The sequence below is a fragment of the Suillus subaureus genome (assembly GCF_016647635.1).
Source record: "Suillus subaureus strain MN1 chromosome Unknown BJ212scaffold_13, whole genome shotgun sequence".
NCBI lineage: Eukaryota > Fungi > Basidiomycota > Agaricomycetes > Boletales > Suillaceae > Suillus > Suillus subaureus.
Window position 1 is genome coordinate 52,511 of NW_024538569.1, and position 16,903 is coordinate 69,413.

The 16,903-nt window shown below is 48.4% G+C and overlaps 4 protein-coding genes across 4 annotated transcripts; 2 read left to right on the forward strand and 2 right to left on the reverse strand.

The window, feature by feature from the left end:
* Positions 1 to 2,384: 2,384 nt before the first annotated feature.
* On the forward strand, positions 2,385 to 6,711 carry BJ212DRAFT_1270047 (uncharacterized protein; the record flags this gene model as incomplete). The annotated part of the gene is made up of 4 exons (XM_041330851.1): positions 2,385 to 2,861; positions 2,912 to 5,297; positions 5,350 to 6,614; positions 6,670 to 6,711. The coding sequence occupies 4 exons, from the start codon at positions 2,385 to 2,387 to the stop codon at positions 6,709 to 6,711; spliced, it is 4,170 nt and encodes a 1,389-aa protein (XP_041193735.1).
* Positions 6,712 to 7,292: 581 nt separating this feature from the next.
* On the reverse strand, positions 7,293 to 7,955 carry BJ212DRAFT_1480061 (uncharacterized protein; the record flags this gene model as incomplete). The annotated part of the gene is made up of 2 exons (XM_041340003.1): positions 7,293 to 7,424; positions 7,479 to 7,955. The coding sequence occupies 2 exons, from the start codon at positions 7,953 to 7,955 to the stop codon at positions 7,293 to 7,295; spliced, it is 609 nt and encodes a 202-aa protein (XP_041193736.1).
* Positions 7,956 to 8,192: 237 nt separating this feature from the next.
* BJ212DRAFT_1270291 (uncharacterized protein) lies at positions 8,193 to 10,081 on the forward strand (the record flags this gene model as incomplete). Its single annotated transcript, XM_041330877.1, has 3 exons — positions 8,193 to 9,024; positions 9,082 to 9,827; positions 9,884 to 10,081. The coding sequence occupies 3 exons, from the start codon at positions 8,193 to 8,195 to the stop codon at positions 10,079 to 10,081; spliced, it is 1,776 nt and encodes a 591-aa protein (XP_041193737.1).
* A 249-nt stretch (positions 10,082 to 10,330) lies between these two features.
* On the reverse strand, positions 10,331 to 16,565 carry BJ212DRAFT_1499867 (P-loop containing nucleoside triphosphate hydrolase protein; the record flags this gene model as incomplete). Its single annotated transcript, XM_041341570.1, has 33 exons — positions 10,331 to 10,703; positions 10,760 to 10,817; positions 10,866 to 10,956; positions 11,065 to 11,172; positions 11,298 to 11,390; positions 11,444 to 11,534; positions 11,584 to 11,637; positions 11,692 to 11,755; positions 11,807 to 11,964; positions 12,015 to 12,360; positions 12,411 to 12,590; positions 12,651 to 12,709; positions 12,760 to 13,092; positions 13,124 to 13,295; positions 13,350 to 13,367; positions 13,390 to 13,528; positions 13,588 to 13,646; positions 13,699 to 13,776; positions 13,873 to 13,942; positions 13,992 to 14,071; positions 14,123 to 14,224; positions 14,251 to 14,345; positions 14,395 to 14,414; positions 14,483 to 14,531; positions 14,581 to 14,699; positions 14,753 to 14,786; positions 14,842 to 14,941; positions 14,996 to 15,186; positions 15,234 to 15,434; positions 15,484 to 15,736; positions 15,784 to 16,237; positions 16,355 to 16,469; positions 16,530 to 16,565. 33 exons carry the CDS (start codon positions 16,563 to 16,565, stop codon positions 10,578 to 10,580), a joined length of 4,146 nt encoding a protein of 1,381 aa, XP_041193738.1. The 3' UTR covers positions 10,331 to 10,577.
* Positions 16,566 to 16,903: the final 338 nt, after the last annotated feature.

Consider the following 16,903-nt stretch of genomic DNA (forward strand, 5'->3'; position numbering starts at 1 on the left):
GTGTTTGCAGCAGGTCTCACCAGCTCGGGTGCATCCACATCACACTTACTGGAGCCTGCACCCAGTCTTGCCATGCCTGAATCTGCAGCCAGTCACTCACTTCTTGGGTCTGCACCCAGTCTGGGTCTGCCTGAGTCTGCAGCCAGTCACTCACTTCCTGGTTCTGCAGCCAGCCTCATTGTTAAGGTTGCATGCTCAAGGGGGTCGGATCACAAGGGCTTGGCCTCAGCTCGTACACTGTGCCCCTTTCCCGAGTATGTGCCCTTAATTTCCGGGGGCTAGAACAGTCATCCGGAGTTTCCGGGATTTGACTGGGGCGGATAATGGACGTCTGGATCTGAAACGTGAGATAAATCCGATGGATGTCCGGATGTTACCTGGGCAAGCGGACAAGACTAATCTGGATGAAGTCTGGACTAGAAACTAACAGAGGATGGACTACCCTTAAGGTAGAGTCGGAAATATAGTCTAGGATGCAATCCTAAGACTCAGAATATGACAAGAGACTTATCTCAAGTCCGGAGGACACAGGAATGAGCAGGAACTAAGATGATATTTGAACTGGAGTATTTCTGAGAGTTACAGGAGGTTTATATACTGTAGGTATCATATAGGAATCAGTCAGCAAACATAAAGGCTATGTACGAAGCATATGCAAAGTCTATTAGTAAGTAGGACAGATCACAAATAATGAACACCGGAAATGAAATGTATGTAACAGATCAATAATCAAAAGGGAAACATGGTTAACCAGAGTCCGGAGACAGGGGCAGTCTAAATGGAGTTGGGCGCTGATATAGGGTTTGGACTCCGGAAGGGAGATAAAGATAGATCAGATCATTTGAGATCCGGATCTTGGATCCGGACATCCAGAGAAGTGGATTTAGAGTTGAGAGTCCAGAATGGCATATGACAACATCCCTGACATCATGCTGCATTGTAGATTTAGCAGGACACTGGGTCAGAAATGGTATTGATTGCTGAGAGGTACCCCTTCTTCACTCTTATGGACACCAGCATGGCCATAAGGGCTCAGTGAATGATATGGAATACTTCACCTTCAACTCTAATAAGATATCAGAAGTAAGGTAAAGAGCAAGAGTGATGAGAGCAATATTGAGCATCGTAATTGCATTCCTCACTGTTTTATTACAGCTGGACACCAGCCCTTTGTACTTCATGAGCAAATAGTAGAGCAGGACTAACCAAAGTAATTCCATGTGATTGACTAGTATGATCCCAGAGATTTGAGCGGTATGGCATGGCGGTTAACCATGAAGCAGAAAGCCAAGTACCCAGTGGAGAGGAAGAACAGAATAAGTGCCTTCAAGATAGACTTGACTCGGCATCAAATGGGATAATTTTGTGTGAGCAAATGATGGTGTTCAAGTTGGAACTGAGACAACTGGGGATGCAGTTCATGAAACTTGTCTAGCTTGTTTTAAAGTTTTTCAGGGGCCAACTGTGTTTCTCAGAAACCATGGAGAAAGTGAGTCAACATTGGTGGGGAGGACATGACTTAAAACTCTACATTGTTGGGTTGGGAGCATGGGAAGGGTTAGGAGTGTAGGTATAGTGCAAATTGAGTCAAAAAACACCTGTGGAGCAACTTATATGATAAAGATGTTGCAGCCACATCCCTTATTTCTCAAGAACAAGTAATTATTACATGCATGTGCACAAATCATGGTGTGATGTGAATGTACACATGGACTAAGCACTTTGATGGCAACTCAACACCATTGCTGGTTGCTAGATAGAACCACAAAACAGCTGAGTTAAAAGAAATTGATGTGAGCATCTCAATCTGATAGGAACTAACACATGCCTTATGGATGCACCCTGTGCTCTCAGCACCTTCTTGTGATTCTACAACCCATCATGAGCTTCATCTCATAAATTCCACCAAGTATCAGTGGGCTTACCCATATACATCACAGTTTGTTGGCACGAGCCTACAGCATCGATCAACATTCAACAGCTATATAGGAATACTCACTGGTAGAATAGCTGCTGGCGATTAGCATTATTAACTTACCAGCAACAACTTGAATATACTACTAGCACCAGACTAGTATGATAGTACGTTGTTTGACTTACATAATAGGCTAGTTGAAGTTGGTCGGAGTAATACAGCTGGGAATAGAAAACTTGCACAGCCACTAAAGCAGTTCAACGCCATCAACGTTTGCCAGGACAACGCTGAACACCATTGACGTTGAACACCATCGTTATTGATATTCCCTCGTCGCCTGCAAAACCTGTTTTTACCTGCGCACAGACCGTCTTTCGTTTCTCATGTCAATGTTTTTACGGTTTTCTTTGATTATACTCTTATAGATCATCCTCTCAGGCCAATATTTCGTTAAATAATCACGTACAGTATGCAAACACAAGACCACCAACGACGTTCACCGAAGCGTCAAGACACTTTCGACCTTCGTGACCAAATTATGGCCGACGACCACACAGCATCCGCACATATGCATGCTCATGCAGATGCAACCAATGCTTATGCGGGCGCTTCTGACGAGGAGCATTCCGTTCTAGAAGATGACTCTGATGGTGAAGAGCGCGAGATAGAGTACATGGACGAAGACGACGACCGTTCGTCTTCACTTTCTATTCCAAATGAATCTATCGACTTTGATTTGGTCTACTCGCTGCACAGCTTCGCTGCGACCGTCGAAGGTCAAGCCAGCGTCGTAAAAGGTGATAGCTTGTTCCTTATGGACGACAGTAACAGTTATTGGTGGCTTGTCCGTGTGCTCAAGACACAGGACGTCGGATATATTCCCGCAGAGAATATTGAGACGCCCTTTGAACGTCTAGCAAGGTTGAACAAGCACAGGAATGTGGACGTGAGTCCCGTACCATTCAACAATTTCAAACTCGTGACTTTCCTTCTCAGCTTGCACATGCGACCCCACAAGAACTCCAAGAAGACGTCGAACGCGTGCGGAACAACCTTTCTTCTCGCGCTGGCTCGCACCACTCCCCTTCTCCTACCCCTGGTTTCCCACCCACAGGTGCTGGGCAGGGCAGAGGCGTCACATTTACAACTGCACGGTCCGTACACCGATACCCGCCTGCTGTCTGGCATGAAGAAGAGGAAGAAGAAGAGGACATAGAGTGGGATGATGGCGCATATGAGGAAGAAGATCCGGACCTTGCAGAAGAATTGCTTGTTCGACAGCGACAAGGTCAGACGGACCGTGATGAGCAGCAGGATTCTATGGGCATGCAGATGGAACCGGACGATGGAATGAGCTGGGATGATAGCGTTGCAGAAGACATGCAAGCACAGAACGCGCAGAAGAAGATAGAGCAACAGATGCTTGTGACACCTGACGCTTTGCGACCTAGTGGTACACCCGAGAGACAACAGGTGCAGATCCAGGTGCAACAGCAGCCAGAGATAATAATCACTGAACAGAGGCAACAGCAGGAGGAGCAACAGGTGCTTGCTCAACAAGCTTTACGCCATCAATCTTCACGCGATCGCATCACTGTTGATGTCCGTTCGTCTTCACCGTCCTCATCTAGTAAGAGCATTGATCCCGCGGAGGTAACCGAGACAAGAAAACTCTCCGTGACGCCTTCAATTGCTCGCGATGAGCCAGTCAAACAAGCTCCAGCACCAAGCGGTCCCCTTCTTCCGAGCGCAATCATGCAGAAGCAGGAGATCGAGCGGCAACGTACCCGCGAGGAAATTGAAGTGCTTGAAGAAGCCTCGAAAAAGAAGCTCAAGAATAAAGACAAACCTCTCCAGCCTGTCTCGAATACCCCAGTCCAGAAGCCTGTGCAGGCGTCTGGTAAGCTTCGCAAAGAGCAACGTGACACGACAGATGATGAAGCAAAGGAGAAAAAGGAGAAAAAGAAAGGAGGCGTGTTCGGACTCTTTGGCCGCAAGAAGGATAAAGGGAAAGATAAAAGTTCCATCGAGACCGCTTCCAATGAAACTCGTGAGTCCCAAGAATCAGGACGGTCCTCCAGCAACATTCACGGACCCACACCTGAACCTCCAATGTCTCCTGTCACTGCATCAGCCATACAACAACAACAGCAAGTTCTTCGCACGTCAAACGAATCGAGGACGCCAACGAGACTTCAGTCACAGCAGGCACCTCAGACACCGCCACAACAAGTACAGGCTCAGGTATCGCAGCATGCTTCACAGCTACGCCAGCGTGATCAGCAACAACAGGCACTGTATCAGCAATATCTCAATCGTTCGCCGTCATCGCCACCGGAAGCGCCTTCATACGGGTTACAATCGGCTTCCGCTGTGTTGTCAAGCTCGAGTTCGTATAGTACTTCTACTAGCTCTCCCGCTGGGCTTGGGCTGGGCTTGCCCTCCTCTAGACCACGGCCAGGCTCTATCGTTCTTTCGCCCACTGCTGACGGACAAGGCGTTGGCGTACCTGAGCTCAGTGTCATCCGTGTATTTGCAGGCAAACACTTGCAGACTGAGGCGACTTTCAAGACTGTTCTTCTCAACGCATCTACTACTTCAGCCGACCTCGTTCGTCAAGCTATTCAACGCTTCCGTCTTCCCGCTGGCGAAGACGGAGCAGACTACTACCTCACTATCAAACAGGTCGAGGGTTCATCTGCGGTTCTGCTCCCGGAAGAAAAGCCTCTCGGAGTCTTCGAGTCGCTCGTAGAGGCTGCTATGGAATTACCAAAAGTCAAGCGGAGCAGTGTGGGCAGTATCAGTTCCGTCTCAAGTAACCTCTCCATGCATCCCGCCATAAAGAAGTTATCCATGAATGACTTCAGCGACGACTCCGTTGTCAAATTTTACCTCAATAGACGCCGTGATAATGCAGATGACAGCGCCACGACAGAAGAAGGCGACGAGACAGTGCAGGCTGACACGTCTCACGACGTAGCTGAGGGTCTTAACACCTCAGCGAACGGTGTCAACGTCACTCCTGATCGTTTCAGCTCTCCCTCGTACCGCTTCACGTTGCAGCTTGTTATCCACCCCGAGGACCTGCCCGAAGATATGGTCTTCGACCCAGTCACCGAAGCTATCGTATTCAAGAACACACTGCGCGATAGAACCCATTCTACATCATCAATTTCTTCTGGTATATCACAGGGTCAGCGCCGCAAAGTCTTCACCTTCCCGAAGAATGTCACCGTTGCTGAAGTGACTGAGCTGGGTCTTGAGCGCTTTGGCATCTTGGAAGGCGTCGTTGATGGTGGTGACGAAGTTGAAGATAAGATGACGAAGAGGCGAAGTGTCAGCAAAGTCCGATATGGTCTCACAGCTGATGTTGGAGGGCAAGGTAAGGATACACTTAGCATAAATGGATTTGAGTGCTGACTTCGTTGGTCCAGAACGAGAACTACCACCTTCAAGTAGAGTTACCGATGCATACACTCGCCCTCCCAGTTTCCGCCGAGCTCAGGAAGGCAAGCGCAGATCCATCGATTCTGCTCAACTGCTTGGAAGTATAGATGATGTTCATATCGACGACCCCGTTTTCATTCTCCGCCGAGCAATCTCATATCGAACATCATCGTCTCGTCACCGTATGTCCGCACCCCTTGATGAAATCGCTCTTCAACATTTCCGTGATTCGGTTTCTGGCTCTAGTCTCAGCTCTGACAATCAGACTTCGGGTACCGAAGAAGTTAAACCGAGGCAGCTGTCAAGACAAGAGATCATTGCAGCACAGCGTGCCGCATCGCGAGCGAATCAAAAGGCTATTCTTTCGGCTCAGATGAACTCTCTTCGTGGTGTAGATGTTCTTCTTCCCGGAAACGCCATGATCCGCAGCTCCAGGTATAACTCTGGAGACAAAATGCGCTATTCATATGTGCAAGACGGCGAGTCGTTTGATATCAGTGACATTGTCGAGCAAGAGTTTTGCGAAGGCAACTCGGCGCAAAAGAACGACTTGTTAGAAGGCGTCCTCGGGCGCAATAAAGAAGGCATGAACGAAAAGATTGATCGCGTACTGAACAAAATCAAAGAGGGGCGAGTTCACGCTCAATACGTGGTAGCGGCTCCAATTCAGTCGGACAATCCTCCCTCTGCTGGCTCTGCACCCTCAGAGTACTCCGTCGATGACGCCGTAACTGCCCGTTCTGGTTCTGACGGCAGGACTCCCACACCGCTTGCGAGTAGTGTCACTGGGGCTCGACGCGTTGCATCACCAGTGTCCGACACATCTCGGACACCGACACCTACCGCAACAGATGGCCGACACAGCCGCACCCGATCCACCACCCCATCATCAAAACAAGGAACAAATACTTCTCGCCCTCTTCGTCAATCGTCGATCGCTTCTGTCATGTCAGAAGTATCGATGTACGCCACCCCCACTGGACAGCTCATCAGCCCCCCTGAAACGCCACGTACCGACAACGCCGCCAAACCGCCAGTCTCCAAGCGACCGTATATTCCCAAAGATGACTTCGGTCTCTCGCATATGATGGCGATCATTGAAATTGCTGGTTCGGCACCCAAGGTTCCTCAAACCTCTATACACCCAGTGGACGAGTCGCTGTTCGGGAAACCAATAGATGTGACAACTCTCCACCCGGACATTCAAGAGATATACGCTGGTGCTTTCCAGCAACTCGATGAGATGGATAAGGTAGGAGATTCGTTGCTAGTCGCACAGAATGTTTCGTGCTGATACACTTTGATAGACATTAGATGAATACCTTCAATACGTCATTAGCGCTCGTTAATGATTAATATTTTTTGGCTGTTGATGTATATATTTGCGATTCAATATTTATTCGTTCTCATCGCAGCTGCATGTATTGACTCTTCCATCTCCGTTGGTGTTAGGCTTCCTGAGTCTTCTAGTAAGTAGAATGATGGGAACATAAGCGGGACAGCAACCAAAAAAATCAACTTGTAGAGAAGGATGGTCACTGTTCTAATATTTCAGACTCGTCTTTATCATTGGGTACCGTGCATTATACGTGCGTCGACCTACTCGTATAGATCATAGCAAAGTCTGGGTGCCCCACTCCCCTAAGATATTACTAACTGCCAAGCTCCTCGTCATTTACGTATAACGGACTGCATTTGATATCTCTGTTCGAGATGCAGACGAAACCCTCGTAATATTGACGGTGCCCCAGATTTACCGGGAGGCTCTAACATGCACGACCGACTGGGGTGTGTCAAGATGATTCAATCTGTTTGCTGCGATAGAGCCCCAAATGATTTAAGCACGCGTCGGTGGTCTTACACCACTAATGAACTCTGCAGGTTATGGTTACATGCAGAAAAAGATAATTAGATAACCACGAACTTTGTGTCATTCGCCCATGACAACATCCACTTCATTCATGTCTGTCCCGCTGGCGGACGCAGATGACGTAAAAATGTCTGCCCCAGCTGCGAGCGAATCAATAAGCAGTGCTAGCTTGGAGGGTCCCAAATTTGGCTCCTGCAAGAGTCATTTATAAGAATTAAATCATATCTGAAACAAACACTTGCTGACCTTTCGTATTTCCTCAAGGTCTTCCTTGAATCCTTCCGCAAGGGATGACATCCAAAACTTCCTGAATTTGTCTTTCATGGCCTGTTCACGCGCCTCATAATCCGCAGACGTATTTGGCGGTAGAAAAGATGGTATTTCCGCACTGGGCAGGGAGGGTGAAGGTGACCTTGGTCGAGGAGCATCTTTTTCATGAGGAACTTTGAGACCGTCGGTTTGCATTTTTTCCTTTACCATGGATGCACCAGCATCGTCACTATCTGATTCGGAGTCGCTATCCGAGGATGCAGATTCAGATGGAGAACTCGTGTCGGATTCAGGTTGTTTGGTTGGGAGAGGTGCCACTTTTTGAGGTGTGGATTGCGTAGATTCATCTGAGGATGAATCATCAGATGAAGACGAAGGGCCGGAGGATACGGCGCGTCTTTTGCGTTTTCTGTTCCTCCTGCGAGCAGCAGGTTTTGGTGCTGGCGGGCCCATCTGTCGAACTTGAGCTTGAAGCTTGAAGGATCAATAAATTTCAGCATGCCGCATATGTACTATGTACTTACAAAATTGCGATTACATAATATTGATCATCATCTTTGCAGATCTTCAATTCACTCTTTACGCGCACGATCTACGCGAATCAACTTTAAAAACAATGAGTGGCAAGGTCGTCGGGGTTCTTGGTGCGCGTGAGCTCACAGCGTTGAATTTTTCTCGATTAAAGCGCTCATGATATCTGCCAGGTTGTGTCTCTACCTTCTTATCGTTTCCTCTGATTTGCTTGCTCCAGGTGGAGGTCAGCTCGGGCGAATGCTGGCCGCTTCGGCGGCTCTGCTCAACGTCGATATAGTATTCCTCGACGTCGGAGAAAATGGTCCAGCAAAACAGATCGTCTCCCCGCGATCTCCCTTTCTTGCTCATATCGATGGATCATTCGTAGACCCAGAAAAAATCAAGGCGCTGGCCAAAAAGGTCGACATCCTAACTGTTGAGATCGAGCACGTCGATACGGGCGTACTTGAAGAGATTCAGTCAGCCCTCGGAGCTGTTATCCATCCCAGTCCGTCTACGGTGAAGACTATTCAAGACAAATTCATACAGAAACAGCACCTCCAGAGTCACCAATGTCCCGTGTCAGAGTTTCTCGGTGTCGAATCCAATGTAATATCAATACAGCAAACCGCGGAAAATCTTGGTTTGCCATTTATGCTCAAAAGTCGCACTTTGGCGTATGACGGACGGGGTAATTTTGTTATTCGGGATATTGCTCAAGCTGAAGAGGCCATTTCTGCTCTTGGGCATCGTCCCTTGTATGCCGAGAAATGGGTGTCGTTCGTGAAGGAAATCGCTGTCATAGTCGTGCGCTCCACAACAGGGGAGGTTCGCTCATACCCTGCTGTGGAGACCGTTCACAAAGACAATATTTGTCACTTGGTTTTTGCCCCCCTACGGAGTCGCGATCCACATGTCGCTATTCGCGCACAGAGTGTAGCCGAAGCCGCAGTCAAGACCTTCCAGGGCGCTGGTATCTTTGGAGTCGAAATGTTCCTCATGGAAGACGGTAGAAGATAGTTTCTCCTGGATTGTGTGAACCAGCCTAACACACGGATTCTGTCAGGCTCTATCTACATCAACGAAATTGCCCCCCGGCCACATAATTCTGGACATTATACCATAGAAGCTTGCGAAACCTCCCAGTACGAAAATCATCTGCGCGCCATACTCTCACTCCCGCTTGGTTCTACGTCACTAAAGGTGTCTTCAGCTGCAATGCTGAATATCATTGGCGCTTCATCTAACATGGCAGAAGTCACGAATTTCGCATCTGAATGTATCAAGACAGATGGCTGTATAGTTCATCTGTATGGCAAATCGGAGTGTCGCAAAGGACGCAAAATGGGACACGTCACCATCGTGGGCAACTCAGATTCAGAGGTCCGCTCTCGCCTGCGACCACTGTTAAAGGCATTGCCATCAGGAAGTACCGAAGAAGAGCTCGCTCTATACGCCCCAGAGACCCTCGCACAAGGCAGCGGCTTTTCCCACAAATACCCGCTCGTTGGTGTGATCATGGGCTCCGATTCCGACCTTCCCGTAATGCTGCCGGCTGCTCGCATTCTGGATCGGTTTAAGATCCCCTATGAACTCACCATTGTCTCCGCACATCGCACGCCAGATCGCCTTGTTGAGTACGCAAGGTCAGCGAGCTCAAGGGGTTTGAGGACGATCATTGCTGGAGCAGGTGGTGCAGCACATCTTCCTGGCATGGTTGCTGCTATGACCGCGCTTCCTGTCATTGGAGTTCCTGTAAAAGGTAGCTCGCTCGATGGTGTTGATTCGTTGCATAGTATCGTGCAAATGCCGGTGAGTTAGGGTCTTTGTTCCCCATGCGATTCGTTGATGTCTGAGTGTCACTACAGCGAGGCATACCTGTGGCAACGGTTGCAATTAACGGCGGTATGAATGCTGGATTGCTAGCTGTGCGGATTCTCGGGGTTGGTATACCTCATCTATTTGCAGACATCGATGCGTATCTAAGAGGATTAGAGGGCGAGGTCATCGCAAAGGTCGAGAAGCTGGAAGAAGTTGGCTGGGAGAAGTACGAGGTGAAGCGGTAATGGTGAAGATCTACACGCCTGTTCGGAAGACAGTTGGTTCTGTGGTACGTATACGTGCATACGCTGCATTATCATTGAAGGATCGTAAATTATATTGTACTATGTGCCTCCAACTTCTACTCTCTAATAGCGGATGTCGAATTCACTGTTGGCAGTGGTGCAAGCAAATCTGCTCAGTAAGTTGTCACACAGGTAAGACACTGAGTCCTAATTTCAATTGAGAACTGAAATTCGTTTCAAATAATTATTTCGCTTTCAACCTCTTTCATTCCTGCCCGAAGCCAGGGGCATCGGGTACCAGCACTAGCAAAGCCGACCTGGCTGCTCATTTGATGCTCTTGCGGTACATTGCGAGGCGAGTATCGGGGCACCCCAACCCCACGATTAAATAGTTGGCAGAGAAAGACAAAACCTAGAGCAACGTGGTATTATCTACATACTTATAACGTTATATTTCCGAACAAACACAAGAAATGTCGTGGATGGTTATGTATATTCACACCTGTGCGTTTTCTTCTGCATCATCAAGCTGGACTTGAACTAAACCAGCATCCATCGCCATAGAGCGGAAAATAGAACCTTTGTCCTCCAGCAACTTCTTTGGCGTATCAAATTCCGCAATCTAAATTTCCCAATCAACAACTCATCATGAATGAACGCGACTTGGAGGTTTCTTACCCTTCCAGCATCTAGAACTAGAACCCTATCAGACTCCATGATCGTGTTTAAGCGGTGCCTACAGGTTCATCATTAGCACTAGTTATCGATAATGGACATGACATACGCAATGGTTAGAATAGTCACATCGCGGAAGATTGGACCTCGGATAATTTCTTGAATCGCTCGGTCGGTATCTAGATCAACTGCAGATGTTGCTACACCATCATGCACATTAGCCTTGCGGAAGAATAAGACATCGCTCATACATACCTTCGTCGAGGACGAGCACCTTAGTCTAGGAAGTGTCAGCGATGAAACCTTACAATCAACCAAAGCAAACGCGCATACCTTGCGCAAGAGCGCCCTAGCGAAACACAAGAGCTGTCTTTGACCTGCTGAAAGCGATGATCCAGCCTCCTGAACCGGAGCATCTAGTCCCCCAGCAAGTGACTCGACATATACCTTCAGATGGGCCTATACAAGCGTCCTTAGTAAACATCAGAAACGCAAGCACATTTCAAAGACATACATGTTCAAGAGCAGTCCATATATCAACAGTCCTGATGCTCGCTAGCAGGGTCGATGTTCTCTCGCAGTGTGCCCTCGAACAAATCTGGGCTTTGAGGAACAATGGATATCGCAGAACGCACTGATGGTTGCCTGATCAAAGGGTGTACATACGAAAGCTTATGGAAGACGCACAGTCATGGAGGCCAAGTTTAGTAATGTCTACTTTGTCAATGAAGATAGTTCCAGACGCGGGCTCGATAATCCGGAATAATGCGAGAAGAAGCTGCAAAAGTATCGTCACAGTCCAATGAAAAAAACAGCAAATGCCTTACGGATGATTTCCCTGCCCCAGTTCGGCCACATATTCCAATTTTCTCTTTGGGTTTCTGGAGCATTTGAAGTCAGCGTGCATCCGTGGTAAAGTTGGCTGAATGACTGACTATGGTCATCGAAATTTCCTTGAGGACTAGATCAAGCCCAGGCCGATACCGTGCTGAGTACTCCCTAAATCAGACAAGTTCAATACAGTTCGTGCACACAACGACACGAACTCACCGGAACTCGACTTCCCCAGCTGGGGGCCACTCAGAGGCAGGTTTATCCTCAGAGATCTCGTAAGGAGCTTCTGGCTCAAGGTCTTTCGCATAGTGGACGATACGCTCAACGCTAACCACGTTCTGTTCTACTTCACTTGCGGAGCGGACGAACCAGTTCTGCGGCCGCTTAGTCGCCAATACCTCGGGACGGAGGAAAAACCACCTACCAGTGAACCTGTCGTGTTCAAAGCATACGAAAGAACCAGACCGACCAAACCCGCATCAACGTTGCTGGTCACAACGGCAGAGACAGCCAAAGTAGCTGTGACGAAGATAATTACTGCTCCAACAAACTCCAATCTTACTGCAAGCCACCGGTTGACAGCGGTACTAGGGAGGTAGCACAATTGGTTCCGATCAATGCGGCGCGCGTTGTTCGCAATGAAAACGGATTGCTGGTCATAGGCCCGGATAGTGGAAAGTCCGGCCAAGGACTCCGAGAACCACGCAAAAATGGGTGAACGGGACACCGCATCTAGGCGTTTAAGTTCACGCGACGTGGCAAGATAGTACCTATCAATAGTATCAGGATCATTCTGGAAGAAGAACAAGGCCGTTCATACGCGGTGATCCTGGAGTAGAACCACGCCAGAGGAACGACTGCGATCAAGAAGGGCGGGAAGCTGAACCCGATCACCAATATAATAGAAGCGCAGCCCGTGCTCGTGCGTATCATGTTTTGGATCACTCGAGCCAGGATTTGATCGACAACATATGTGTCGCGAGAGAACAAGTTCAAAATGCTGCAACAAGAGATTATTCAATCTCAAAGAAACCATTCCACAGTTACTGATATGACGCACCGTCCCGTTGGCGTTGTCTCAAAAAAGCTGAGAGGCGCACGCATGACCGAGTGCAGCATCTGAAAAATCAATGAAAACATTTCTTCGATACTTGGAACGTAACACCAACCGAATCATGAAGGTGCTTTGAGCTCCGAAGCGAGCAGAAAACCCAAATCAGAAGCGCAGCACACGCGCTCATGGAAATGGCCACCAAATTAAACAATCCATATCCAAGGAAATACTTGTTGGTCAATCCCGCGTTGGTACCCATCTCGCGGTTATGCTCGCCCCAGAGCCTGAGCATTACGGTCGACATGACAGATACCACCTGCTGCAGGACCGTAGCAAGTACAAAGAACATGAACCCCTTTCTCGACGCTGCATGGAGGTACTGCGAGTACACTTCCATCTTGACGCGGCCCTGTTCGCTGTGCTCCTTCGTGATGCCATCGGAAGAGGCCTCAGCGCAGTTTGGGCGGTGCAGCGAGGACGGCCTTTTTGAAACTTTCTCTACGTGACACCTTTTCTGATACACTTTCAAGCTCTCCAACAAGGGTGGCTTGCATGTCTCCGTCCCCCTCGCTTGTGGTGGGAGTGGCCATGCCGCTGGACCGTCCAGGTGTGGTTATTCCAGAGCTAGAGCTGCTCGTAGCGTGACCGTGACTATCATCAATTCAATTAGATTGTGTCAAACATCATAGATCGAAATATACGCACACAAGCTTGCGTACTTCACTATCCTGGATTCGACATCAACTCGTTGTACGAGCCACTCTCCAAGATAATACCGCGACGCAGGTAAACAAGTTGATCGAAATACTTGAGATATGAGATGCTGTTAGTGACAAGAATGCGCGCTTTAGTTGCAAGCAGGCCTTGAGGACCAATGACATGATCTGTTACATAGTATCGTTATTTAAAGGAGTCAATCTGGGACCAGATGGTTTTCACTTGCCAAAGACATGTCGGGCAACATGGGAGTCAACGGCAGCTAAAACATCATCAAGAAGAACGCTGCAGGACGCATGCGTCAGCACCACACCGTGTACGAACAGAAGACACTTACAGATCTGCACGAGCGTAGATCGCACGAGCAAGCGCGACACGAGCACGTTGGCCACCGCTGAGCTGAGAGATCATTTGTCTTTGACAGATACTTATTATCCCAAAGTACTTACAGTAATGCCTATAGAACGGTCACCATGAATATCATCGAGTCGCCGAAGGGATGGACAAAAACATACCCTTTTCCCCGACCTCAGTCAAATCACCTTGTGGGAGAAGCTCCAAGTCAGGCTTCAAAGCACAAGCTGTAGAAAAGGTCAGCCTCAATCTCACACAATTGATCAGTGCACATGCCTTCAATAACAAGGTTATAGAACACCTCATCGTACTCGTGCGAGAAAAGGATGTTATCTCGAACCGTCGCAGAAAGAATCCTGTTTGCCTGTGAGCAAACATCCTAGAAAGTGCCCGCATATGCAACGCACCAAGGATTTTGAGCAGCATAAGCTACATTACCAAACAAAGCCACCTCACCCTCCGTCTTTCGCATGTCCCCGATAATCGCTGACAGCAAGCTACTCTTCCCGCTGCCCACACGACCAAGTACACCCACTAGCTCCCCTTATGCACTGTCAAGTTGATATCTTCCAGAGCAGCTGAAATATCTTGTTTGTTCCACTGGAATTCGCCGCCTTTGACTGAAAGTACCTGTCACAACTGTGAGAATGATCATCAAGTAGCTAGAGAGTTACCCGACCTCGTCACCAATGTTCAGGACTGGCTTTCTGCGCCTTCACAAGGGCATTTTGTTGCAGCTCCTCAGCAGTGCAGGAAGCCTGATAGACGTTTGACAGAGACAATTGCCTCGATGATGTTTGACGTGACTTGACTAAACTGTGATACGGTCAACAATTGCTGAGGTTGCAATGCAATCGTTACTCACCATAGCAAGTGGGAACTGGAGAAGCATGAACAGCGAGATCGCAGGGAAGATGACGTCTGCTGTGAGTGGTCGCGACGAGAACACAGATGCGGTAGCAAATGAACTAAACGCCACGATTACTGAGTGATTTCTTCATTAGTTGTGAGCAACGAGTCAAAGGCAAGGGACATACAAGGAATGCCGCTCCAAAGCGTTGTATTGAGAGCCTGATGAATGCGCAAGGATGAACATGGGTTACTCTGTCTGAAAATCGATGCGTACCGTTACAATGCCAATTTTCTTCAGCATCTTCAGCTCCAAATCATTGCGCACGTGCAGAACGCGGCGGATGAATGCATATTCCCATGCATAAAGCTTGATACTGCGCGAACAACGATCGTTAATGTGACTGTCTGCGTACACGAGGCTGACGTACCTTTTAATATTGGCCAAAAGCTCGCTCATTAGCCTGGTTCGCTTATCACGGTTCTTCATTTGTTGTTCCTGCATCTTCTTCAGCATCCTTGCGATCGTCGTATTTAGCGGAATAGAGAATATCATGATCGCAACTCCGACAAAAGCCGACCATCCGAGAAGGTTGTACAATGATACAAAAGCCAGTGTGATCTGACGATAGCGTGAGCCTGGCTATTGTGGAGTATAATCTGCCCTACCTGGAATGGTCCAGACACCGCAATCAGACCATAGGTGCACAGGTCCTGTAGCCTGCTTGCATCGACAGACATCAAGTTAACAATATCTCCAGATGCTCGACTCCCTCGCTCATCGCTAGAAAGCACGAGAGACTTTTTGTAGATGGCAGTCACCAAGCCAGCGCGGACACGCATACCTGTCTCGAAACAGATTTGAAAGTACTGTTTAATTTGGTCAGTGCCGTAAACACGATCGCATTGGCCGGATTACCTGGTGGAGAACGACGCTTTGCGCCATGGATGTCATAAACATGATGACAGCAACTATATATCCCTCAAGAGGGCTCGGACCAACAAGAAGGTTAGCCATGCCTTTGGTGCTCTGATAGCTCGAGATGTATGCCAGAAGCCATCGAAGAAGTTGAGGTTGCAGGAATGCGAGACTGTCCTGCAGGAGCTTCAAGAGTGCAGCACCCACATACGGGCCACCATATGATAGGAACAATGCGACCCATACGGACGAGCTGCAACTCGGTTGGACAGAGAAAAACGTTATAAACATTACACTCACTGTTTCTCCAGAGCGCTCTGCAGATCGTTTCCAAGATTCTCTGACTCGTCACGGGGAAGCAAAGCAGGTAAGTCATTTTCCGTAATGAACTCCTTTGAACCCTTCTGCATCAATGGCGTCAACCACGCAAATGACCAAATACTATACACGTTGGCCGTAACCACTGGACTCTCCGTGTTATCGTTGACTAGATCATCAGGGGAGACGCACTCCAGCACGTATGCCGGGAGAGAGAAAAGTTCGACGGCCCATTTTGAAAGAACCACGAAGAGCGCTTTTGAAACTTCCTCCTGCACGACCGATCTAGTCCATATTGCGAGGCCGACGCTGTAACAAGGCCAAAATAGTAGGAGAATGGTTGATGATGACCGTGTCCGACGATGGTTCAGTCGGGTGAGTATCCAAGACGCAAGCAGCGCGAGCGGTTCGAGTACGTAAGGCCATACGACTGATGCTGTTCGTTTAAGTGACAAGGACGACGAAGAGGTTGACGCAAGACGCGACAATGGCCAGTCCCAACAAAGTCTGCCCGCCAAGTTAGTACCAGGTAGACACAGAAAGCTACTGGAACGCACCAGTTTCGCCCACAATCTCCAGCGACTTTTCCGCGAGATATCACGAGACGGAAGATATCTCAAGGCCCAAACTCTGCATGTCGCCGACAGTAGCAGTACAGCCAGAAGAAACTGTCAAAATGATGCCTCCTCAAAGCAAAAAGTGAAATCAAGTTCACGGAGCTTTGATACAATGCGCCATCCTTCGATGTCCCGACAAGACGCCATAAGGTGCGACGATAACGATGGATGGTGAAAGCTGAGCCGACTAGTATATATAATAGGTTCCCGGAGGTAAGTACGTATGTCCCATCAATATATTCTTCTCATGATCACAAATTGTCATGACTGTCCGATTACAAATTTATACGTACTATCATTTGGCTGATGAATCAACTCGAGTCACAGTGGCATTTCTCACCAAATCAGTTCATTCGCAGATGCGGGTGACTCATTGCATGAGCGCTCGGGCACGAAGCTTGACGGCATGGAATATTTACATAAAGACTATAGCGAAGCAGCGTCTTCCGGACCGGCATGGCCGTTATTCATGAAATGGACTGCGA